This window comes from Trematomus bernacchii, unplaced genomic scaffold, assembly GCF_902827165.1.
Source record: "Trematomus bernacchii unplaced genomic scaffold, fTreBer1.1, whole genome shotgun sequence".
Taxonomy (NCBI): Eukaryota; Metazoa; Chordata; class Actinopteri; order Perciformes; family Nototheniidae; genus Trematomus; species Trematomus bernacchii.
In genome coordinates, this window is record NW_022987656.1 from 8,293,898 (window position 1) to 8,321,461 (window position 27,564).

The window sequence follows — 27,564 nt, forward strand, 5'->3', positions numbered from 1 at the left end:
CGTGCAACACTCACAGTGTCACATACTGTATGCAGAAGTATTATTTTAAGCAACACATTAAGTTGACGAAACACTCGAGTCAAATGTAATTAAAGTCATATCCACTCGTGTCTTGGACGGGGCAGTGATATCATAAACCTGTTAATGTACGCATTCAAACACTTTTTCTTTTACCAGCTGTATTCACCTTGCAGGTGCAGCTATGTGGCTTTTATCCTGGATAAAGTGTTTAAGTCATGGATGTTTAAAGTTTAACTTCTTCATATTTGTCTAACGTGATAGTGTACTTTTCATTCATGAAGTATGACGCTGCGCTGTCAGTACGCTTGTCCATGTTTGTGATTGGTCAAATGTTGCTAACCCCGCCCCTTTCATGTGAGCGCGCTCTCAGCTGGACAGAGAAACCCTGAGTTGATAACCAGCGTCGTAGGACCGCTTTGCGAGATCTCGTTTGTTAGGGTTAGTTAAGCAAGAATCCTTCCTAGCCTCGGAAAACGAAGAATGGTGGAACAGGCTAACAAGTGTGCAGGTGTGCGTCATATGCGAGGCCCCGCCTTAAATGGAGCGCGATTTCCGCCAAAGATTTGGGAAATTGGTCCGTGCGCAAAGCATTGTGGGGATTTTAAGACCGCGGAGGATACACATGTGCAGCCTCGAAATGTTCCCCCACGAAGGATGCTGGCCTCGGTAGAATTCCAAGGATCCTGGACATTGGAACAATCCTTCGGCTGGACCCGATGACGTAGCATCCTTGAAATAGTGGCTCTGGAGGAGCCTTCCTCGACATTGAGAAACACCCACTTGGTCAGGGAATATAAACCGTACATTCCCTTACATTTATGGTGTTATCATAACTTATTTTTTTCTATTTGAAAGTTGATTGATTCCTTCTCTCGATGCCTTTCCTCCCTAAAATAACATCATTATTTCTCTCGTCCCTCTGAGAGGTGATACAGTGGACCTGACTTGATGACTCTGGACTGGATTCTTTTTCTGCATCACAGTATTTTTTACACACAACATGAAAACAGACTCTTGCTGCCCTGTCAGTGGAGCTGCTGAATGCATCAGAGAGGTGTATCCAGTCTGATTATTAATTATTTGTGGGTCTCTCACACCCTCCTCTTCGTCTGGCAGGTCACCCCTAGCTGGGGATTGATTAGCAGCATTGTGAGGTACAAAGTGGGGATGAACCTGACAAGCTTTGCCCCTACAGACTTTAGCTTTGAAATGATTTTACACCCGTTTGCTGCATGTGGCAGATGAAAGGCAGGACTGGCAATTGTAGTGAACAGGTGGAGCTGTGGAGCGGCTGCTGGGTGTGACTGGAGTGCTAAAGATCTGCATCCGTCTGTGTTCTAGACAGACTGTCACCTCACTGAGACACCGCCTGTTTAACGCGTGGAATGGATTCAAAACAACTCCAGTTTATCTACATTGCAAATAAGCCATTGTGGCTTAAATATTTAACTACTGACTATTTGCATTGACAGGAAATTGGAGAAAGGCCAAGTAAGATTTGTGGGCTTTTAATAAATACATTTGTTTACTAATTCACAGTAAATGTCAACTGCTGAAAAGAAGCCTTTCTAGAGTTTTAATAAGAATCTTTGTCTCTGTTGAAATCTGTCCTGTCACATCCAAGAGGCCCTCCCAAGGTTCTGAGCTGAATGCCAATGAGTGGTTTGACCTTCAGTTTGTTTTACACATACAAATTAGAATTATAAAAAGAATGTTTCACTAAAATGAAAATGGGTTTTGTGACGGTTGTTCCGTTTCAGAATGAAATGAATAAAAGATAAATGGAAAATAAGAAGTAACAATAATAACATAATAATTCTACCTAAAAAGATAAAGTAAGTTTGCAGTAAAAATACTAAATAAAAATGAAATAAAGCTATTCTTGTAAACATAAGAAGTTAAAGTAAAATGTCCAATAAAAGATACAAAATAGAATAAAAAATAATGAAAACATTTATATAAAAGTAAGAAGTAAAAGTAAAAAAGCACCTTGTACTAGATTATATAACATGTATATATATAAAAATATATACAGTAATGTATTAGCATTAATATTATTATATGTACGTATGTGTATATGAAAACAACAGTTGCAGTGCATTTATTTCCATGGGTTCAATTTGACACCAACACACTGGTTAGTTAAACCAAGTGTATATATATCTAGATGCATCAATGGTTAACTTTTGATAACGTTTGAAGTGAGGGTTTTTACATTAGTGCAGCTTTACCATAAACTCTCCACAGATGTGTCCAAACAAGCTATTCATGGCTGCTGTTTTGTTGAAGGAGGTTGTGCTTCAACAATGCTATTCACAGTGCAGTGCTAAAACCAAAGGCCAGTAAACATATTTCAAAAACTAAATGTAAAGGGGTAGCACGTCCAAGTTTTTAAAGTTAGGTGGACAAAATAGAAATATTGCACTGGTTTATGAGATCCCATCACAATAAACATAGTGTTAAGCTCATGGTCTTCTTCAGAGTATAATTATGGCTGCGTCTCATTTAGTCATGCCAATTAGCAGCCGGCCTTTAGAAACTGATGGTGCTCTCCTTCATTCCCCGAAGCACTCAGCACTGAAGTACTAGTGTGGTAGGACACAGCATTGGTGTGAAAAGGGTCTATTAGAAGAACTCAGGACAGACTGCAAAGAAGACAGGCTTTCACCTGTTTATTCTGAAAACAGTTGAACTACTGGAACTGTGGCATCATGCTTGTTTCATGCAGTTTTGGCAGAATGGGAAGATCATGAAAACCTCCTGTTATTTCCAAGTGGATTTGTTCAGTGTGTGTGGGAGAGCAACTCAACACAGGGACTTTCATCTTTGCAGACCAACTTTGGAGTAAAACCATAAACAAAACAGCCTGAACAAGCTGACCCAGACACCAATCTATACGGACCCGGACCTAGAGTCAATCAATTATTAAAGGTCACCTATTATGCAAAATCCACTGCTTCATGTCTCTTCTACACCAACATGTGTCCCCTCTGTGGAAAGAGACTCTCTCTTTACACAGAGGGGACACATGTCTCTTCTACACCAACATGTGTCCCCTCTGTGGAAAGAGACTCTCTCTTTACACAGAGGGGACACATGTCTCTTCTACACCAACATGTGTCCCCTCTGTGGAAAGAGACTCTCTCTTTCCACAGAGGGGACACATGTCTCTTCTACATGAACATGTGTCCCCTCTTCTTCATGTCTCTTCTACATCAACATGTGTCCCCTCTGTGGAAAGAGACTCTCTCTTTACACAGAGGGGACACATGTCTCTTCTACATGAACATGTGTCCCCTCTTCTTCATGTCTCTTCTACATCAACATGTGTCCCCTCTTCTTCATGTCTCTTCTACATCAACATGTGTCCCCTCTTCTTCATGTCTCTTCTACATAAACATGTGTCCCCTCTTCTTCATGTCTCTTCTACATAAACATGTGTCCCCTCTTCTTCATGTCTCTTCTACATCAACATGTGTCCCCTCTTCTTCATGTCTCTTCTACATCAACATGTGTCCCCTCTTCTTCATGTCTCTTCTACATCAACATGTGTCCCCTCTTCTTCATGTCTCTTCTACATCAACATGTGTCCCCTCTTCTTCATGTCTCTTCTACATCAACATGTGTCCCCTCTTCTTCATGTCTCTTCTACATCAACATGTGTCCCCTCTTCTTCATGTCTCTTCTTCATCAACATGTGTCCCCTCTTCTTCATGTCTCTTCTACATCAACATGTGTCCCCTCTTCTTCATGTCTCTTCTTCATCAACATGTGTCCCCTCTTCTTCATGTCTCTTCTACATCAACATGTGTCCCCTCTTCTTCATGTCTCTTCTTCATCAACATGTGTCCCCTCTTCTTCATGTCTCTTCTACATCAACATGTGTCCCCTCTTCTTCATGTCTCTTCTTCATCAACATGTGTCCCCTCTTCTTCATGTCTCTTCTACATCAACATGTGTCCCCCTCTTCTTCATGTCTCTTCTACATCAACATGTGTCCCCTCTTCTTCATGTCTCTTCTTCATCAACATGTGTCCCCTCTTCTTCATGTCTCTTCTACATCAACATGTGTCCCCTCTTCTTCATGTCTCTTCTTCATCAACATGTGTCCCCTCTTCTTCATGTCTCTTCTACATCAACATGTGTCCCCTCTTCTTCATGTCTCTTCTTCATCAACATGTGTCCCCTCTTCTTCATGTCTCTTCTACATCAACATGTGTCCCCTCTTCTTCATGTCTCTTCTACATCAACATGTGTCCCCTCTTCTTCATGTCTCTTCTACATCAACATGTGTCCCCTCTTCTTCATGTCTCTTCTACATCAACATGTGTCCCCTCTTCTTCATGTCTCTTCTACATCAACATGTGTCCCCTCTTCTTCATGTCTCTTCTACATCAACATGTGTCCCCTCTTCTTCATGTCTCTTCTTCATCAACATGTGTCCCCTCTTCTTCATGTCTCTTCTTCATCAACATGTGTCCCGCTCTTCTTCATGTCTCTTCTACATCAACATGTGTCCCCTCTTCTTCATGTCTCTTCTACATCAACATGTGTCCCCTCTTCTTCATGTCTCTTCTACATCAACATGTGTCCCCTCTTCTTCATGTCTCTTCTACATCAACATGTGTCCCCTCTTCTTCATGTCTCTTCAACATCAACATGTGTCCCCTCTTCTTCATGTCTCTTCTACATCAACATGTGTCCCCTCTTCTTCATGTCTCTTCTACATCAACATGTGTCCCCTCTTCTTCATGTCTCTTCTACATCAACATGTGTCCCCTCTTCTTCATGTCTCTTCTACATCAACATGTGTCCCCTCTTCTTCATGTCTCTTCTACATCAACATGTGTCCCCTCTTCTTCATGTCTCTTCTTCATCAACATGTGTCCCCTCTTCTTCATGTCTCTTCTTCATCAACATGTGTCCCCTCTTCTTCATGTCTCTTCTACATCAACATGTGTCCCCTCTTCTTCATGTCTCTTCTACATCAACATGTGTCCCCTCTTCTTCATGTCTCTTCTACATCAACATGTGTCCCCTCTTCTTCATGTCTCTTCTACATCAACATGTGTCCCCTCTTCTTCATGTCTCTTCAACATCAACATGTGTCCCCTCTTCTTCATGTCTCTTCTACATCAACATGTGTCCCCTCTTCTTCATGTCTCTTCTACATCAACATGTGTCCCCTCTTCTTCATGTCTCTTCTACATCAACATGTGTCCCCTCTTCTTCATGTCTCTTCAACATCAACATGTGTCCCCTCTTCTTCATGTCTCTTCTACATCAACATGTGTCCCCTCTTCTTCATGTCTCTTCTACATCAACATGTGTCCCCTCTTCTTCATGTCTCTTCTACATCAACATGTGTCCCCTCTTCTTCATGTCTCTTCTACATCAACATGTGTCCCCTCTTCTTCATGTCTCTTCTACATCAACATGTGTCCCCTCTTCTTCATGTCTCTTCTACATCAACATGTGTCCCCTCTTCTTCATGTCTCTTCTACATAAACATGTGTCCCCTCTTCTTCATGTCTCTTCTACATCAACATGTGTCCCCTCTTCTTCATGTCTCTTCTACATCAACATGTGTCCCCTCTTCTTCATGTCTCTTCAACATCAACATGTGTCCCCTCTTCTTCATGTCTCTTCTACATCAACATGTGTCCCCTCTTCTTCATGTCTCTTCTACATCAACATGTGTCCCCTCTTCTTCATGTCTCTTCTACATCAACATGTGTCCCCTCTTCTTCATGTCTCTTCTACATCAACATGTGTCCCCTCTTCTTCATGTCTCTTCTACATCAACATGTGTCCCCTCTTCTTCATGTCTCTTCTTCATCAACATGTGTCCCCTCTTCTTCATGTCTCTTCTACATCAACATGTGTCCCCTCTTCTTCATGTCTCTTCTACATCAACATGTGTCCCCTCTTCTTCATGTCTCTTCTTCATCAACATGTGTCCCCTCTGTGTAAAGAGATTCTGAAAGTTTCAGGAACAAAGATTCTCTCTCTTTTTGTCCTGATCCATTTATATAGAAACCTGTCTGAAAATGAGCTGATCAGATTTTGGCCACGTGATGATGTCAGAAAGATGTTTTGTCTTGTGTAACCATTAGCCAATCACCAACCAAGGTAACCCCCCCCCCCCCCCCCCCCCCCCCCCTTATCACCTGAACCTCCTAGAGCACCATTGAGTTCTTTTTAATCAAATATCTCTCAGAGGGGCGTGGGGAGGGGCTCCTTATTTTCATCTAAAGTAACAGACAGAGAATCAGCACTTCTTTGATGTTTAATGGTCTGAATTAATAGATGTTCACATGGTGTTTAATGGAATACACAACGCCTGAACTACGAGTGTACGACTGGTGTCTGTGCTAACATTATCACAGCATCCTGTTATCTGGAGCTCACGCTGCTGGTGTTCCTGTGTCTCCTGCAGGGGGTGAGGAACACTCTGGCAGGGGAGGAGTCCCAGGTGGAACTACTGAAGGCTCAGCTCAAAGAGCTGTTCAGGTTCTCAGAGGACTCACGCCACCTTTCTCATGATGTCCTGGCTGTTGTCAAAGAACATCAGAGGTTTGTGACAGGAAGTCTCTAGCTGTTTAAAAAAAACCTGAAAGTAAAAAGTTACTTGTTTATGTTACAGTGTGCCACTAACTTTAGGATTGTTTTGCAATGTGTGAACGTGAATTATCAGTAAACAGGCTCAGACATCAAGGATTTGAATACATGTAGTTGATACCTGGCAAAGTCAATTTGAATTGAATTCCTCTGCTGACGAAATAAATACAATTTATAAGTAATTTATGCGGGGGACTGTGGCTATGAAGTAGTGTGGTCGTTTACCAAATTGCTTCAGATGGCAAACGGTGTGTGTGCATTCGTTTTATTTTTGTTTCCTAAATGAAAAAAAATTCTGTATGCAATTTTCCAAGCTGGACTACTCCCTGTGTGATTTGCAACTATTGAAAACTAAATAATGATGCTTTCAAAGTTGATTAAACTAAGACCCAGTTGAAAAAGGGTGCCTTTCTGATATTAACAGTGAGTGTCAGTAAAGAAGACCACAAGCCAATATAAACAAAGGTCTATAAAATGAAAAAAACAAACTATTAGGAAATCTTATCAACTAAGAACTACTTCCTACTTGATAATGATAACAAGGAGTACTTGGGTCAAATCCAGTCAAAATGTGTCTCCAGTATCGGTCCCTGTTCTCTGTTGTAAGTGTGCTGTTTGCTCACGTTGCAGTGTGAAGAGCAGAGCCACCAGGCTGTGTTCAGAGTCCGAGTCGGGGCTGAGGAACATCCTGCAGGACCCTCTGCTGGTGTTCGCTCAGTGGAGCCACATGGTGTTCCAGGTTCTGGAGAACTCGGCTGAGGTTACTGACTTCTCCAACAACGCCATGATGGTCCAGAACATAGAGGTAAACACATTTCCTTAAAGTGGCCATATTTAATTATTTCTAACTGTAATGTATCAAATGTGAGAGGTGGCCATCATAGTAATTGACTTACAGAGAATCATCCCTTTTTTATTTGTATATTTTTGATAATTGTGTGGTCGTTCTTAGGCCACGGTGTCACAGAAGGTTTATTGAAAGTAATTCACAGAGTCCAAGTCCACATTGGATCTTGCACGGTCCACTACCAACGTGATAAAACCAAACTATAACACTGCATTCAGTAAAGACAGTACACAACTAGACTGAAACCTTTACAGGTTATTATCACAATAACACGTTAGCCCGTTAGCACGTTAACACGATCAAAAACGTTTAACCATCCACGGTTGCACTGAAACCTTCTTTATGGTATGAATCCCCGTCGTAAACAATAACAAACCGTAGCATTATCCTTAAGCATAAATAAATACAAAACTACAAAACAGTGGTATTTATTTAAATGAAATGCAAAGATTATACAAACTGTCTAGCCAACATTAACATTATTCCCAGACATAACAATTAATGAAGTGGCTTTTCTATTCTCCTTAGTGTTTGGTGAATACAATACACATACACACCGAATAGAAATACAGGGAAAGTACTACCTAACCTAATTATAGAAGAACAATTATAGTACAGGAAAATCACAATACAAATTTGAACAAATGCTATCATAAATCCATATTCAGGTCTGTTTTTGGTTCAGGCGGTTATTACAAACAGAACCATGCGGAGTAAATCAAACAGGCAAACACACCAGAGTTAATACAAGTTCAACAGTTCTGTTGTGAAAGTGAACACATCGTCTGTTCACACTGCGATCCTAATTACAAATCAGAAATGTTTACCAGAACACCGCTCCATGCCAGGGGTTGCCACTCATCTTTCATTTTCTGTCATAAACATATTTTATGAAACTGTGAGAGTTTGCTACCAGACAGAGAAGGCTGAACATCACTATCACTAATGCTAATCTATTAGGCTTCTTAGTGTGTTTTGAATGAGTTTTCAGCTCCATGTTAGTGCTCTGGATTCCACCAGAGAGTAAAGTCAGAAACATGTTCAGCCTCCTCCCAAAGCTTCCTGTCTCTACTGTTACACATGACATACAACAGTGGGGATGAACAATGTCAATCCCACTGTCAGGATGCTGTGTGTCTCCAAGGGTCCCCAAGCTAAAGCTAAAAGGAAACAGAAGCAGCGGGGGGTGGCAGGTCAGAAATAATATCCCTGCTTTCCCCTGATGCACATACCTGTTCACCCTTTGGAAAAAAGATCAAATGGATTCAGATCCATCCGACTTCCAGTCAACAGTAAAATCAAGTTCAAAGCTTGTGTTAGAGTAGCTTCACTATCGCAGCACGTTACAAATCTCTATGAAGTTCAGTTTGACATTCAGTATGGAGACATTTTCTGAAGTCTGTGTATTGGAAAGAATCTGGCATTACGTCATGATGTGACGAGTAAAGGGGTCAATTAGTAAACACTAATTGTATGTATTTCTCAACTATGCTAGGCAATACATATGTTTATCATTTTGGGGAAAAAGACAAATCCTAGTATACTGAATAAACAAAACACATTTCTTTGGTAAGGAATCGTCTTTTTAATATCACATCATGATCATTTTAACATCTTTTTCAATTGTAATGAGAATAATGCTTCAATAATGATCAGTCCCTCCACTGTGCAGAATCTTTTTGCAAATGCAATATCAGTCAAAATGATTTGAAATACGTAATGATTTCTAAATCGTGCAGCACTTATGTAAACTATTAATATCAGATTGTGTTTTAAAATGAAAAATCAATGCAGCATCACAAAACAATACTTAACAGGGTTCTTACGGTCATTAAAAACCTGGAAAAGTCATGGAAATTCAAAATGCTAATTCAGGCCCTGGAAAAGTTATAGAAAACAATATCTTTCCCAAAGCTTTGGAAAAGTCATGGAAATATAACTAAAGTTGCATCAAATATAATTTATATTTTATCTAATCGCCGAAATAGTAATACTATAATGATAATAAATACTGTATCGTATAGTAATGAAATGTAAAATGGCATTTAACTGTCGAGATATTTTGCTGGTGAGAGATTTGACTTGCGTTAGCGTGTAGAAGCTAGTAAGCCTATTTGATTTGTTTTAGATAGGCACAACATGTTTCATATGCAGACCTTATTTTCCTGTTCCATGTTAAAATAAACCATTTTCAGTGGTACCGCTGAGAAAGAGTCATTTTTTTGGTCATGGAAAATGAGGTAAAGGTCATGGAGAAGTCATGGAAAAGTCATTGAAAATCATTGGTGAAAAAGTGTATGAACCCTGACTTAAGTGTATCAAAGACCAAAGAGTAACTATGTGGATTTGATTATAAAATTAAAGTAAGTGCATTAATATTATCACAATATGATTAAATGAATCTACCTCAGACACACAATTGAATACAATTTAAATATATATATATATATATATATATTGCACAATTATGTTATTTCACAACAATGTTGCTGCAGTTTTAGGTTGGTAAGTGGCAACCAGTGCACAAATCTAATTGAAAAAGGGAAGTATGAGAGGATACCTTTGCCTTGAGATTGCAACGATTGAAAAGATGGATAATGTATGTTGCACCAGTACGACCATTATTTCAATCAGAGAGACGGTTTTGATGTAATAATACATATTTATTGCGCAGATGCACAAATGAATGCAATGGTAATTTTGGCGATTAGGCCCCGTTGTGCAGGAAGTATCATTCGGGAAGGTAGAACCAATCCGATGAAACCCCCCTGGGGTCTAGACACTGGTGGTGGTGAATGGATAGTTGGGTCGGTCTGAAGAGGAGGGGTTTAGCTTGACCCTGGATTCAGAGGGACAGGAGGTGATAAGGGGTGGAGGAGGGTTGCGCCGATTCACCTGGAATGAGAGCTGTCAGAGGGGGAAGAGCAGATTTAAAAGGTTTGACAGAGTGCTATGATAGGCTCTTGGGAATAGAGCGAAGTGATTGGTTAAGCTGAAGAGTGACGCCCCCGGTCACTTATTGAGAGGAGAGAGAGTAGTAACATGGGAATAGAAATACATGAATGAGTAGAGACGGTCTTCCTGGTTGAACTTGCGCTGAGCTCCATTTGTCCAGGGTGGATTTTTTTTGTCTTTTTATTATTGTTTTTTCTAAGCCCCCCTTGTTTGAATATCATAAAGGTACACCCCCATAACCTTGTTCATGTTCATACTTTATTTTATAGCATTTTTGAGTCCTTGATGTGTGCTTTCATTGTAAATGACAGAAGGCTAAAATAGAATATTGATAAGTATTGTCAATGATTGTATAAACTTGAAAAACAGAATTAAAGAGCATTTCAAAAAAAGCAAAAGGGAAGTATATAGTGCAGGTAGGTAGTGTTACTGCATTGCAGGGTGGTGTGTGTATGCTGATTGTGTCTCTGTGGTAGCGCCTGCTGCGGGACAGTGGCCAGCTGCAGGAGCGTCTCAGCCTGCTGCAGGTGAAGGGGGGGCTGCTGGACTCTGTGTTCGGTCCTGAGAGAGCTGACGGGCTGCAGGGAGAGCTCACTGCTGCCGTCAGGAACCGAGAGCTGCTGCACGCCCAGCTGCTGAGCAGGGAGAGCCGGCTGCAGGTACACACACACCTCTAACATTCATGTGTACTGTCCACACCATGGAGGAAACTCAAGGTATCCTTCAGGCAGGAAGAACATAACACAATGATCATTCCTGCACCACTCTTGAATTTGTAGTCTTTAGACACAGCCTATGCTAACTCACTTGAGGACATTCATCAGACTCCACACTGCTCCCTTAAGGAGAGAAAAAAGGCTTCTTTTGTCATAGGAAAACTTAAGTCTCAGGCTCCTCCAACAATGCAACATACAATATACTTAACATAAAAGTAAAAGACATGAAATAGTGCAAAACACATACTTGTTCAATGAAGTTGCAGGAGTAGGAAAACATTTGCATATAAAGAAGAAAAGGATCAAATGGAATGTAAAAGGAAATAGAATAGAATACATGCTGTCTAATATAGCAAAGTGTATATATGAAGACAAAACAGATGTATGTAACAGTGTATTATTAGTGTGATTATCAATTGTGTGGATGTGTTCTTTAGCAGCCACCTCTCGCCACACAGTGTCAGTTAAAAATTCCTACAGAGGTGACGTCTACCCATCAGACGGGCTGCCGGTAGATCTGAAATAACTCTGCACCCCTGTAGTTCCACACATTCCATATGTCTTTGTCATTCCCATTGCTAAAGGAATGAAACACACTCGCGTACACAAGCTCAGTAAACACCTCCTGGTTATTGTTATCCCTGCAAGTCAAAATAGTGGTTTAACATGTGATGAAGCCAGAGGTGGGAAGTAATTAAGTACTTTTACTCAAGTACTGTACTTAAGTTAAAAATGTAACTAGTTTTAAATGTTTTACAAAAAGTAAATCAGATCTTTGTTTGTCTATAGCAGTAAAATGCTACTTATTTTATCTAGAAATGTCACATATATAATTGCACATACACACATAAAAGGAATTTTTCTGCACAATGATTACTTTTTTTTTATACTTCAAGTACATTATGCTGATAATACTTTTGTTGTTTTACTTAAGTAAGATTTTGAATGCAGGACTTTAACCTGTAATGAAGTATTTTGATAATAATGTATTGGTACTTTTACTCAAGTAAAGCATCTGAATACTTCTTCCACCACTGGATGACTGACTGTAAACTAGAAGACTGACCCTCTCTGTGCAGGCTTCATCTCATCATGGAGGAGGAAAATACAATGACCAATCCAGGCTGAATACAATACGCTCAATTCTCATTTCTTCAACTCTCAGGGCTTAATCTCCAGAACCAAGGACTTTGGTGCCGCCTATGAGTCGCTCCGCTCAAAGCTGTCCGCTCTCCGGCACCAGCTGGTGGCGGCCGACAGCCTGCAGCCCGACATCCTGGCTAAGAAGAGCCAGGCGGACCGCTTCATGGTGAGAGTAATCCAAGACCGGCCCAGTCTCAGACAGCCAGCGCTTCTGTTAGAACACAAGACGCTCGCCATGGTTACAGTAGATTACCACAGCAAAACATGTGTTCCTGCATTGGAGGCTTCACCTTTTACAAAACGAGACCCAAGAGTGTGATGAAAAGATGTTTACACAGTTGGATCCATTGAAAACAAATTGCTTTTTGATTTATTACATTCACTAATATCAGTTTCAGTCAACAGCTATTTATTAGGGTGGGCTGTGATGTGCTTTACTTCCTTCAGGTAGGTTTCCATTGATTTACGTTGACAAATGAAACATGAGTAAGTTAATAACTGTGAACACTGTTTGCTTTGATTGTTGTCAGAATGATTGATTTATTATTCGAGATCCTGCAGCGATAACGTACGTGATTAGATATCTCTGACACAATGTGGAAACATGAGTTGCCTGAAATGAAAATGAATAGTTGTGTGTTATCAGATCAATCAAAAACACTTTATTAATCCCAGAGGGAAATTAGGTTGTTATGACCGCTGCACTAAGGCTGACCAGGTGCACTAAGGCTGACCAGGTGCCAACAAGCCACATGTGGGACAAAGAGGATGTTTGTGCAGGACAACGTGGGACATGTTACTGCAATGATAAGAGCTAGTTTAGATTTAAATATATTGTCTATTTAACCCTTAAAAATAAACATTTCTATTGACACTATTAGCTTGTAAATATAATAACACATTTGACTATGGGTTAATTGTTTGCACAAACTATGAAAGTGAAGGAATTAAATATATATGGTTTGAATAGATTTTTTCCCAACAAACCATCATCCGTAAACATTTCCGTATTTATTTGCAATCTCTGAGTCTGAAAAAATGATTACTATTTTAGCGTAGTCTGCCGAGCTGTGTGATTAGGATTGCTCTACAGTGCAGTAAACGTTTTGTATTTCAGCCGCTGTTACCACGTCTGTTTGGTTATCCTCTTTTGGTTTCAGGAGGAATGTATCCATAGACATTTTTCTTTATGAGCCTGGCATTTTTTGTGAGTTTTGCATGTAGTGTCGCTTCAAATCATAATCACCTCAATGCGGGATTGAAAACAAATCTGTCAAAGGTCACAAAAAACTCTGAGGGAATCGCCCTCCACCGGCTACACCTATGGTAAATACATACCTTTGTTGATTGGCATTTGACACAGCTAATGGTGACAACCCTCTTCTGCTTTCGAAACATCCTTGGATAAAAGCCAAGGTTAAAACGGGCGACTGTCAATCCAAAGCGGGACATTGTCTAAATGTGTGTGACAAATGATAAAAATGCTGTGCTGTCCTGCACATACTTATATAAACGTAAGTTGAAGTAAAAACATTTTACAAAAGTCTTGTAGCCACTGGGACACAGCGTCTAAGACAGGACGTCCTCAACAGCACAATCTCTGAAGACTCAGGCTCAATAAAATGTATTTGTGTCCCCAGGTGATCCAGAAGGACCTGGAGGACTGTGAGGCCCAGCTCACGGCACTGGAGACTCTGGTGTCGTCCAGTCAAAGCAACAGGACCCAGTTTGAGAGGCTCTATGCCGACTGGAAACATCTGCACACAGCAGCACGGGTGAGAGAGGGCCATGTGAGGCTTTATTGTACAGCACTCCCCATACACATGACAGCTCAACATGCTTTAACAACATGGCACACAACACATGTAGCATATATATATATATATATATGATATAGCAGTGGCGAACCGTGTCTATCACAACTGGGCCTTCTGAAGACACACACACACACAAGATCTGATTGGTTGCTTTCTTTTCTAACACAAAACCACTGAAATGTGTAGTGCATGGTCCGAGAAGGACAAACAAATCAACGTAACACTGTAATATTACAGATCAACAACACAGATACCATTCTCATTTATTCCTTTTCCTGGCAGCATACTTCTGAATTAGCTTCAGCTTTTAAATGGTCTTTTTGGGAAGACCTGTAGAAAGAGCCTTACAGTAGTCCAACCTACTTAAACAGTAACAAACAAGCTGTTTTGGTAACCCTTTTTGCATGTGATTTTAATGAAAGTAAAAAAAGGTGACTAAGGTACAAAATGACAGGTAATGCATACAATGAGACAGTCAAACACAAACCACTGACTGTGTACTAAAAATCTTCTCAGAGAGTTGGTAATTATACTGCAGGTAAAGAGGCTATTTGTCATTTGTCAAGCTATTCTGATGCAGGGCTGAGAGACAGACATGCTTTATGTGTCTCACTCGATCAAAAGAGGAATAAAAAGCCATACAAAAATAAACAGAAACATTGGCCCAACCTTAAACATTCATAGCAGTATTGTCTGAGAAATGTGCACCGGTAATTTCTGAATCATTTCACGCATGGTTAAAGCTGCAGAATTGTCTTTTATATGAATAATGCATCAAATGACTGTGTAATACGGGTAATTGGTTGCTCATTGGGATGAAATTATAAATGATGATCGTTTTGACTGGTTGCAAATATCGCACCTTAAGCAAATTTTAAGAAGAAAAGTTGTTGAGGTAGAGCACAGAGAGAACAGCCTAACTGTGCACACTGCAGCTCTCAGCTCCGAGCAAGTTAGCCAATTATTTTGAAGCTCAAAGGCCCTTACAGGCCAGAGATAATAAACACACCAATTTATTCTCTGCAACCATACATTCCTTCAATGGGAAACTTGAAAGAAACTTCGCTATCAGAAACAATGCACGACGTGTTTTGGACGTAATATGGTCTTTGTTTACATTAGCAAGCATCGCTAACACTCAGAGCTAACCTGTACTGGAGAGAGTATGTGTAAAGAAGCAGGAAATAAAAAGGAACTCACCTTGTGGTAAACCTGAGAGAGAAAAAGCATTTGAGCTCCATACTGTTTCAGAAATCATCCTTGATGTGGTTTGGAACATGATATGGCATTTAATCACGGCAGCATTTAGCTGTATCTCGTAGAATTCTGAGCAGGCACAAGCTCCCCCTCCTCTTTTCTTTTTTCAAGCTAAGGACCTAGAATCAGCCATTCTCTAACAGGGCTGCAATAAAGGGACAGAGGGATTTCTAAAATGCGTGATCTGTTTGGTATTTTGAGCAAAACACATCATAGACATGTTTTTTATATATTTGTATATATCTGAGACCCATAATATATGCCTAAAAATAGCATAATAGGAGACCTTTAAAATGTTTCTTTCTGCCACTGAGTGATGTTTCTGTGCAGCTGAAGGTGTCAGAGAGTGAGGAGAGCATCTCAGACCACGAGAGCTTCCACAACAGCCTGCTGAACATGGAGAAGTGGCTGATGATCATGAAGCAGAAGCTGGAGTCCTTCCACAGCCAATCAGGAGAGTGGAGCATCGAGGGCCGCCAGCACGAAGCTGAGGTTTGTGTCTGTGTGTGTCTGTGTGTGTGTGTGTGTGTCCATTAGTGTTAACAAAACACCTCTCTGAATGAATAACACTTTTTGTTTCAAATTGAAAAAGAACCTAAAGGCACGGCCACGGACACACCAGGCCGATTATCGGCGTCGGTGGGCGTCAGGCCGACGATGAGCGTCGACACACCCTACTCAGATTGGTGTGTCCCGCACCGTCGGGTCTTTTCAGCTGGGCCGACGCCTTTTCGGCAGTCGGCCAAAGGCAGTCGGCAAAATAAATCACTCTGATTGGCTGTTCAGCTATCGAATCAGTGCATGAGAAGCGAAACGGAAGTGAGGTACCCAAACAAACGATTAAGAAGGCAAATCTGAGATTTCATTTAACTCCAGCTCTCGACACAGGTTGGGGAAAGCCCCATGAGCTTCTCGCTGTAGAGTGAAAATGGAACGCACACGCTATTTGTTGTTTGTTTATATCACGCAGTCTGTTCTTCTTCTCTCGGTGTATCACGCAGTCTGTCTTCCGGTTGTTGCCTCTTTTGATTGACGAATACACACTACCGCCGCCTGCTGGTAAGGAGAGTTATTGCCACTCACGCATGCGCAGTTCGTACGTGCTTCTTGGCCGTGGACCATTCCGTGGCGTGCGTGGGCACGCGTGTCCATTTGGACCAATCCATGGACTTAACATAACGGCTCCGCGGGCGTAACATAACGGCTCCGCGGATTGGTCCATTTGGGTATGGGCACGTCACTGTACCCAGGAAGAAAAAGAGAAATGTCCAACGAGGCGTTCTGGGGCAGCATAGACAGGTCTTTTCTGTGTTAGAGTTTTACTCGCTACAGGGTGTACTTTCAGGGTTTTCACTCTGCACACCGTTTACATGCATAACAACCTTCATAACACACAAGGGGACGGGTAATAACCGGAAAAGCATATGATGGGACCTTTAATGAAAACCGCTGAATTTTAATAACACTATTTGAAATAGGAAAGCAACTAAATCTTATAAAGAAAGAGGTTTGTTCTACCTTGATTATGAGTCTCTGGGACACACGACGTTGAAGCTATTAAAAAAGGATTGACACAAATATATAATAAACAGCTGCATTGTTTTATAATATTCATTAAAGAAAAACAAAACGAAATGTTCAGATTATACACACAAATGCAATACTTATCATTCCATTACACATGTCTGCAATTTCACCTGGTAAAACAATCTTCCTGGGGCTAACATAAATGAGGACTATACATCCCTGCTCTGAAGACATGTGTTGAATCGCTTAGCATATGAAAACAATACATTGTTCTAACTCTATGCTGTGTCTCAAATTGTGCACTTCTGCCCTTACATTTGCTGGTTTGAGTAGTTAAGTATTCACACACTGCATAAGTGTTTCCAGTGCACAACATGGTACTGTGCTAAGTAAATCATCTGAATTGAGACAGTTGTATTCTAGTTCTAGCTCTCTTTAGTTAGCACACATGTTTCTTTGTTCATGAGAGCCTTGTGAACTTTTTGTTTTGCTTGTAGTGAGAAATTCCAGACCTGCAGGTGTTGTTACGATGGATAAAGTCATCAGTTTCATATCATTGACTGATGTATTGTTCTGTCAACCAGTAGTGATCTTAAGAGTTGGCCCCAGCATTCTTAATGGTAATCCTAAGTGAATGTTTTATCCTTACGATGTTCATTATCACACTGGTTGATATCCTTCACCTTTGCATTACTCCAACTCCTCCAACAATACCTGGTCTTAGAGAAGTGTATGTGAAGCCTGTGGCGCTGACACCCCTCAGCCCTCAGGTTCACTCAGCAGATGGAGCGGCTCAGACTGGATCAAACCAGCCGCCTCCAGCAAATCCACAGCACGCCCCCCCAGGAAACACAAGCTCCCCTGCTTTCAAATTGGTCTGTTGCCCTGTCTCAAGTGGCCAATTACCATCTACGTGGTCACTTTCTGAAGCCCCCGGCTAAGGGAAATAAAAAGAAAGCGGCATGGGATGGCAGCCCTGTCACTGCTTATCTGAGTAGTGGAGGAATACAGATGTGCCCAAGAAAAGCTGGACATGACACCCACAGAAAGTCAATCATAGAGTGTCGCTAAAGCCTTAGCTAAAGGAAGGCCTGAACTCCCACAGGAATCAAAATCAACCCTTCAACACTGAGATGTAGTCGGCCATGTCAGTGGACATAATCCCTTTATTTTCTAACAAGGTTTTTATTGTGAAATATGTGCTAGATTTGAGGAAATACCTTCATTAAAGTGTTTGTTTACTACAATGGATGGATAGGATTGGACATAGGGATAGAAGAGTTAAGGAAGCAAGGAGAGGAACATTATACAGGCAAGGAGAGCATAGAGGAAAGAGATAAGACAAGTTTATAAAAACCTACAAACTCAGGAAGGGATGGGACCCTAATTACCCTAAATTACCAAGACTTGTTTGTACTGTTTTAAACCTGATAAAACAACGTGTTTACTAAAGTCCTTCATGTGTCACAGAGAGCGCTGGGAGAGTTCCCGGAGAAGGAGCTCCAGCTGCAGCAAATGGAGGTCCAGGGTCAGGGGGTCCTGGAGAGGACGTCAGAGGAGGGGCGGGTCCACATCCTGCGGGACACCAAGCGCCAATGGGAGTCCTGGCTGGCCCTGTACAACATGAGCCTCAATCTACACAGGTACCTGGAACATAGGGTGTTAGTGCGCTGATTAGCAGACACTTACATACTAGAATATCTTTTTGTTTTGTTTTGCAAAATATGGCATTAGTTACAATACACGCACGTTCAACACCTCACCAATGAAATGCATTATTAAATATGAATCTTAATTCATTGATTCAGCATGATATTAATAAGCTCAACAGGTCTGTACCGACTAAAACTCTCACTAAATAAAGCGGCGAGGCTTAGTTAGGCTCACATTAAACAGTAAAACTCACATTTTTAGACTGACTTTTAATGTGCGATAATTGACCTTGTGTTAATTGTTCTAGCTCGATTCAAATGAATTTATCTTTTGTCTCTGCAGTGTTTTTGAGCACCTGTAAAAGAGCATTATGAAATAAATATCTTACATTTATTATTATTATTATTATTTAAAAAAAGGACAACTTTAGAATAATTTTAGGCATTTGACATTCTTTTTATTCTTTACTTTTAAATTGTAAACGCATTACAAAGAACACAAAACAAACCACATAAAGTTCACACATTTGACATTTTCACCAGGCGTTTCATATTCTTGTGTCTTCAATATCACCTGTTCCTGTTATCTGGAAGAATTGGGACAGGACATGTTGAATGTACAGTTAAAGACTTGATGTGTTCCCTTGTGAACCCCTCGGTGTTCAAATCAGGTCCAGTGATCCAGCATCTCCATTTGAGTTTCCAGTTGATGCTGCAATAAGAACCTCCCTCAGTCATGAAATAACATCTCTTCCCCCCCCCCCCCCCACCCCAGGTTGCTGAACAGCTCCAGACAACAGACAGACTCTGCCTCTTGGAGTGTTGGAGGTCCGTCTGCAGACCCCTCCCTCACATCACCGCTCGGAGTGGGGGGGGGAGCCATGGCTAGCTTTGGGTCTGGAAGAGGAGTAAACCTGGAGGGAGAGACAGGAGGGCGGGGGGGAGCAGTGGAGGGGGGGCTGATCCAGAGCCATCACGGTGAAGGTCATCTCATCCTGACTGCACAAGACAACACACTTCTCAACTCACCCAGGACAGGAGAGGACAGAGGAGACCTGGGGGACACCGTGGACTCTTCTGCCTGGAGCATTTACAGCAGAGCAGGACCGAAAGGCTCCACAGACCCCCCCCCTGATGGAAGCACCGGCAGTGAGGGATCAGCAGGGGCCGCAGACAGAGGGGGGGCAGCTTTAACCATAAAGGTCAGCCATGGTGAAGCCACTCTTTTGCCTTTATTTAAACACAGCTTGGAAAGTTCACTAGTTTACAACAGAAGCCAAGAGACACTTAGACCAGGACACTGCTCAAACTGAGAGGCAGGTGAATGGATGGGGGGGCACTGGCTAGTGGAAACCCCCATCAAGCTAGCTTCAACATTCATTGGGAGCTAACATCAAGACTAGTGTATGGGTTAGGCCACGGTACGTTGCATGTTCCATGTCAGCTTTTTTACCACTCAATATGAAACAACGTGTTATTTTATAATCCTTCATTTGAAGTAGATCCTTCAGCTCAGGCCTTCCATTGTTCATCACTTCCTGTTTTGATAAAAAATCCATTTTGAGAAATCTTCCAGGTCAAAAATGTTTTACAGGTGCAGCCAGATAGTTCAGTGGTTAGAGCTGCTGGCCCATATGAAGGGTCCGCTGCTACTCCTGAGCCCGCGGGACATTTCTGCCAATATGACATCTCCTATATCTCCCCCTTTCACCACTATATCTCCTATATCTCCCCCTTTCACCACTATATCTCCTATATCTCCCCCTTTCACCACTATATCTCCTATATCTCCCCCTTTCACCACTATATCTCCTATATCTCCCCCTTTCACCACTATATCTCCTATATCTCCCCCTTCACCACTATATCTCCTATATCTGCCCCTTTCACCACTATATCTCCTATATCTCCCCCTTTCACCACTATATCTCCTATATCTGCCCCTTTCACCACTATATCTCCTATATCTCCCCTTTCACCACTATATCTCCTATTATCATGCCCTTTCACCACTATATCTCCTATATCTCCCCCTTTCACCACTATATCTCCTATATCTCCCCCTTTCACCACTATATCTCCTATATCTCCCCCTTTCACCACTATATCTCCTATATCTGCCCCTTTCACCACTATATCTCCTATATCTCCCCCTTTCACCACTATATCTCCTATATCTCCCCCTTTCACCACTATATCTCCTATATCTCCCCTTTCACCACTATATCTCCTATATCTCCCCTTTCACCACTATATCTCCTATATCTGCCCCTTTCACCACTATATCTCCTATATCTCCCCCTTCCACCACCCTATCTCCAGTGGGGGAGATCTGGCCCAAAAAGGATCTTAAAGAGAGAAAAAAAGGAAGTTATAGAGCTAGCTGACCTGGACGGAGTTCAAGCATCAATGACTTGTACTAAAGACACGCCCCCTCAGTGAGACAGACACTTGTATACAATAAGTTACCTGGACTATGGAAGACATGTATTGAATTTTTATTTTTTATTTGACCTTTATTTAACCAGGATAGGTCTCATTGAGATTAAAAATCTCTTTTTCAAGAGAGTCCTGGCCCAAGAATGGTAACAGCACAGTTTTACAGTTACAGACAATTAAAAAACACACAATCACAACACAGTCATACACCAAGTTTAGCCAAAGCATTTACAGACACAGCGGCCTGCTTCAAGGTCAGTTAAAGTTGTTGTCAATAAAGACATGTATTGAAGAAGTTTGTGACAATACCGGATAGTGACTTATTGCCCGTGCTGCATTAAGTATCCAGCAGAGGGGGGTGGGGGGTGCTGCCTCACCTCTCCTACATCTGTTCATGTAGCAGAGCTCTGCAATTGAGTTGATTGTGTCTATAACAAATCATTGGTGAAGCTCTGCCTCCTCTGACTGCAGCTAATCCATCCAGTTTTCAAGCAGACAGATACGTGATCATTTGGACAGTTAGGCATCACAAGCAAACAAGACTTTAAACGGCAATCTAAACGATGTAGAATCAGTCAAGAGGAGGGAAGGAATCCAAAGCTTACTATTCATTTCAGTGATGCAGCTGTTTGCTGCAGTTTTGTATGTATTACTGTATCTTTGCAGAATGGCTCCTCACTTGCTTTGTCTCGATGGTGCAGGGAATCAATTCCCCCGAAGATTAGATTTAGAAAGAAAAAAAAAAGCCATTTCCCAAATACATTAATCACCTCCACTAATGTATTAAAACAATGCACGTTTTGATCACAAGGACTACTCTCAAGACACATCCAAGTCTAAATCTAAATGTCTGCCACTTTCCAGTAAAGCACTGCGGAGGAGACGAGTGTGTCCAGTAGGGCTGTGCAATTAATCGTATTTTAATCTCGATTACGATTTTGGCTTGCAACGATTACGAAAACAACGTAATCGAAATAAAACGATTATTATTTTTATAAAAAATAAAAAAAATGTAATTTTTTTTTTTTTTTTTTTTTTTTTTTCAGTTGAATTATACTTAAAGTTCAGGGTAATCAACTGTTAAAAACATACTGTTCACATTTTTGTTTCAATAAATGGATGTTTTCAAAGTAAATGGATAATCGTTTTTAATAATCGTGATATCAATTATTGACCAAAATAATCGTGATTAGGATTTTTGCCATAATCGCACAGCCCTAGTGTCCAGAATACGTGTAGGAATACGCTCTGAATGGCTGTTATCACTTGTATCATATTGCATTTATCTAGCAGAAGAATTGAAAATGAAATGACATATGGGAGGGAAAACAAAGAAGCCTAGAAACGTGGGGACAGGTCATTGCTGAGACAATCCCCCATGATGGATTTGTTAACAGTCCTGCCACTCCAAACACAATCAGGCACAGAATAACGCCTACCTGTTGATGGGGGCTCGGTGCAAGAGTTTCATGAGGTGTGTTTGGGTTCATAGGGAGGCGGAGGGCAGTACCAGTCCAGAAGCAGGGAGTTTGAGGCCTGGCTGTCCAATCAGAATGCTCTCCTCTCAGGGGTCTCCAGCAGCAAGGCAGCAGCACTCGGCACCAAGGAGCTGAAGACCAGACAGGACACGCTCAGAGTGAGGCTCTTATTATACTAAAGCTTGACTTTATACATGTTGATAATGTCTAAATGTATAAATGCTGCTGGTTGTTACTTTAATAAACGTTATTAATGTGTAAAGTAACTAAGTACAATTTTGAGGTACTTTTACTTTACTTGAGTATTTAAATGTTTTGCTACTTTTTATTTCTAACCCACTATAATTCAGGTGAAATGAGGTAAATGTTCCTCAAGTAAAAGTATAAAAGTATTATCATCAAAATATAGTTAAAGTAGCGACAGTAAAAGTAGTAATTGTGCAGATTGGTCCATTTCAGAATAATATATGATATGTTTTATAATGATTGATCATGAAAGTGTTCTCAAAGCTGGTAAAGGTGCAGCTAGTTTGAATGACTTTGTATACTGCAGGGTAGCTTGTGAATTTACTCCAGGTGGAACTAAAGTCTGATTTAACACTTGATTAGATTTCACATCATTCATCCACATCTGTGAAGTAACTAAAGGGATTAAATACATGTTGTGGAGGAAAAGTACACCATGTACCTCTGAATTGTAGAGGGGTAGAAGTACAAAGTAGCAAAGAATTCAAATACTCAAGTACAGTACCTGGAAATTGTACTTAATTACAGCACTTGAGTAAATCTTTCCACCACTGGGTATTTAACGCACCTACCATCAGTTAACCAGGTGTACCCTGTTGCTGGATGTACCACGTGTTCATATATAAGCAGTAGCCTCACATGGAGCTGAAAGCACTTTCACATTTACCCTTGTTGTAAAGATGTGTTGCCTTGAGTTCAGATGTTTCCTGGTGTAGCGTGGCTAACACTCTGTGTGTCCTCTGCAGGCTCTGAGAGCAGAACTGTCCTGGGGTCAGGAGCACTTCCAGCTGCTGCTGCAGGAGAGTCAGAGTGCTGCGGCTGGTCCTGGACCAGCTGAGGATGTGGGTCTGGAGGAGCTGCGCTACCGCTGGATGCTCTACAAGTCCAAAGTGAAGGATGTGGGGGAGCTCAGGACCAGAGCCAAGGTGAACACTGCCTGCACTGCATCGCACTGAAGGGCTCTCCAGGCTCTCTGTGTATGAATGCAACAACTTCAATTAGAATAATTACAGGCTGTGCCCATTTAAAAAAATATATATTCAAATGAAAATGTCGGGATTTTTTGAGGATCTGAACCAAACAAAGTTTGTAAACCAAGACTTAGAGATAATCAGGTATAGTTGAATATGACAATTTCTAAAACATGTAATGCCAAGAGAGCATTTTATTTACCCGCAGTGGATATTTATTGCAAGCAGTAAGTAAGCGGTCAAATGTTTAAAAATGAAGAAATTGAAGATTGTAGATTGTTAAAAAAGATATCATACCCTTCTTTGGATGATCGGGCTGGATTATATAAATGAACACATTATATTATTTATTTGATTGATTGAAGACATTGTATTGTTGAATTGACTTTACCAGGAGAGAGCTGCGCACTTGTTTTAAGGGAAATGTTTTTTCCCCTTTCAATGCACTGCTGGTGTTTCACCACAAGATGACAGTGTAACATCATTTAGTTTCCCTGTCACACTTCTGTTCAACCAAATAATATAAATCTATCCCCAACTTCTATATATGTTTCAGAAAAAAACCCTGGGCTTAGCATCATGAGAATGTCAGTTGTCAGTTAGACAGTATGGTTTAGATTTATGATTAGCGGTTAGAGTATGTAATTCTAGCATTTTAATTCATTACAATATTTTGTATCTCTGCAGAGAGTCCAAGCCCAACAAGAGGAGCCGGCCGTCGCAGCAAAGGTGCAAAAGGTAACATAAATATATATATATTTAAATCAACATACTGGGGCAGCTCCATTGTGGCATAATGCTCCACCATGGAGCATGTGATCAGAGAGGAGAGTCGGCTCTGATGCACTGCAATCACAAAGTGCTGCACTTTAACTGTGGTGTTACATTTCAAACGATGTGTGACGGGACCAAAGCTCAGAAATGAATGAGGTTTTGCCTGATAAACGATATCCTATTTTCTGCAATTTTCCCAACAGCAATGGAAAAGCCCCTTTGCTTTTTGTCGAGCCCTTGTATGTTTGGAGGCCAACCCGGAAGTTAGCATCACATCATCCGTGCACCATTCTATTGACCTAAAGACCGAAGACCTCCACCAGTGTTACAGGATCCTGAGTGAACAACTTTCTTTTAATGCAGGATTAGTGATCCGCACACATTCAGAAAGTTCCGGTCCTTCTTTAACACCTGAACCATCCTGCCCTAATATTCTGTCGAGAGCCACAGACCTGACGTGACCACCCAGCACTGGCACCAAGTCAAGCATACCAAAGCCCCCCCCCCCACTCCACCATTCATTTAGTAAGCAGAGGCTGGTGAGCAGATTAAAGCCCCCCCTCACTCTGGCCCTTCTATTGACCCCTTAGCTAAAAGAGCCCTCCAAACATTCCTCTATCTTTTCACACGCTTGTTACTCCTTCTTTATCAGCCTCTTTCTTCAGTGGGGGGGGGGGGGGGGGGGGGTAGTATTGTTTTATGACCAAGTGGTTTGTGAGTCGCTGCTCTACCTTTACTGTTCTGGTCCCATGGAAGAGAAACAGCGTTCAGCAGCTACTCATGACTTCACCGGATGAATGGATGTGCGGGACTCTTTGAATCCAGACATTGTGTTTCTTCTTAAAGACTGCCAGCAGCTTTGTGAGCATGTCAGCTCAGCGTTCACATCCTGTCTGCTTTGATACCTTCTTTTGGACTTCCTGTCTTTAAGCTGTCAGACCTCTGATAGGCCTGCAGTCAGGAGTGAGTTTATCAGCCCTTTAACAGACATCTGCCAGTCCTCTCAGTCTGGGTTTCCACCAGATCAGAATACAGATCTATACTGAATCCTAAGAGCAGGGGTGTCCATACTACGGCCCGGGGGCCTACTGTGGCCCGTTGTCCATTTTGAAATGGCCCTCAGCCAATTCTAAAAGAATTATGGAATATGGCCCGCACATGAAACATGTGCTTGTCTTACAGTATATTGTACTTCTTTAAAATATATCTAAAATATATATTACACAGTAGTATTCATTTGTTAATAAACCCACTTTTCAAATACATTCAGCCATTTAAAGTTGAGAACATTTTCTAACAAATCTTAGTTGATAGAGTTATTGAGCCCAATAACTTATTTACATAGTAATCTTGAAATATACCCTTCATATTTCCCCTCATTATAATCAATTTGAGGCTTCTGTTTTAAAGAATGAGCTGCCAACACTGTTTGTAACAGAATAAGTGAAACCCTATTTGAAGCATATTCAAGTATCAAGCATCATTGACCTACTGCTGCTGCTGGTGTTTATTTGTATCTTGGTACGCGGATCGTCCTCCTGAAAAACATTGTCAAACAAATATATAAATATATAGCAAAAATACATAATAAAAGGCAAGTAGGCGATGTTAATGAGTCATAAAACAGTGTGGATTTCCTGTCAATGTCTCATTTTCATATAACATTTTTAAAAACGCCGGGTCGAAGCTCTGCCCATCACCCGGCAAGCAATAAAGAAAAACACACTTCATGGACAAAGGGACTTATTAAAACATTTAGAGTTTGTTGAAGTCAGAAAACAGTAAGATACGTTAATGTGAACAGCCGTGCTCAGCTCTTTGAGCCTGGACTCAGAGTTAAGATTCTAATCAGGATGCTAACATGCTCACAATGCTAACATGCACAGGTTTAGTAGCCATAATGTTTACCATCTTCACCATTTGACATAAGCATGTTGGCATTGTAGTTAACATAACAAAGACCAATGAAACCTGAGCTGTAGGTGTTGGGCAGTTGAAATGTTGACCTGATGACCAAAGTGATGACCATTCATCCTGAGGGGAAGTTCTGAGTGGATTCAAATGGTGATCCATAAAGTGTTGTCAAGAGTTATCAGTCGAGACCAAACCTGTCAACTAACTAACCCTGCCAGAGACATTTTTCTATAATAGCAAAAAAAAGAGCTTTTGAAGGCATCTCACCACAAATAAATAAATCAAAGACAATAAAAACTTTATAAAGAGGCTGCTTGCTGTACACACGTACTCCTGTCACCTTTAACAGTCCAGGAAACCCCTGAAATCGATGCTAATGCTATCATTTTGACAAGCACACTAGTTCTACATTATGCTTACAAAATGAATATAACTTTAAGCTATTCTTCAGCCATTTTTCCACCAAAGGAAGTCACCGCTGACACGACCCTGAGCAGGTTCTAGCAGAACTCGGGACACATGATAAATGAATTGGCTAACTGAATGCACAGTGTAAAAAGTCCTGCTTGACTTTGACTGTGATAGACCTGCAGGAGATGTTGAGCACTTCTCAGTGAAGTGAGGTATTGGGTGTTCTGACTCCAAGAACAACATACCTTTGGTGTGTGTCAGTCATGTGCAGGTATGATTAGCTAGTTTCGCTTCCTCTTCCATCAATCATTAGCCTTTACACAAACACACGTCTCTCTCCCCTCCATTGTCCCTCTGAGTGTGTGTTCACAGTGTTAGGTTTGTGTTCATGTTTCTTTCTCTAGCAACCAGCTTGCTCCTGTCTGCGAGAGGCGTTGTTTAGCTCAAATGAGCTAAAGGGTTTGACCTTAAAGCCACATTATGTTGTAATCAGTGTTTTGGTTATTTAGTACCAACAGTTTCAGAGTGCAATATTCTTAAGCCTTTGTTGCTATGGACTGCTGTAACGTACCATGTGCAACTGTTATGATTCAATAACTTAAAGAGGCCGATTATGCTTTTTTAGTTTTCCCTCTCCTGTAGTGTGTTCTACACGACAGTTTCCCCCCGCCTTCCAGAACCTTATGACATCACCATGTAACACTCACACTCGCACACTGTAGTTGATAGGCTAAGGGGTGAAAAGAGGTGCTGCAGCACGGGCAGTATGAGAAAA

General features: G+C 41.2%; 1 protein-coding gene across 1 annotated transcript in view; it reads left to right on the top strand.

The window, feature by feature from the left end:
- Positions 1-27,564, top strand: part of syne3 (spectrin repeat containing, nuclear envelope family member 3) — a 50,605-nt gene that overhangs the window by 15,535 nt on the left and 7,506 nt on the right. Inside the window, exons 7-17 of the mRNA XM_034135180.1 lie at positions 6,461-6,597; positions 7,273-7,447; positions 10,921-11,103; positions 12,326-12,469; positions 13,944-14,078; positions 15,708-15,869; positions 18,375-18,547; positions 19,332-19,758; positions 22,488-22,631; positions 23,466-23,645; positions 24,378-24,428. Of these exons, the coding sequence (XP_033991071.1) occupies positions 6,461-6,597; positions 7,273-7,447; positions 10,921-11,103; positions 12,326-12,469; positions 13,944-14,078; positions 15,708-15,869; positions 18,375-18,547; positions 19,332-19,758; positions 22,488-22,631; positions 23,466-23,645; positions 24,378-24,428 (1,911 nt within the window). The remainder of the gene's footprint in view (positions 1-6,460; positions 6,598-7,272; positions 7,448-10,920; positions 11,104-12,325; positions 12,470-13,943; positions 14,079-15,707; positions 15,870-18,374; positions 18,548-19,331; positions 19,759-22,487; positions 22,632-23,465; positions 23,646-24,377; positions 24,429-27,564) is intronic.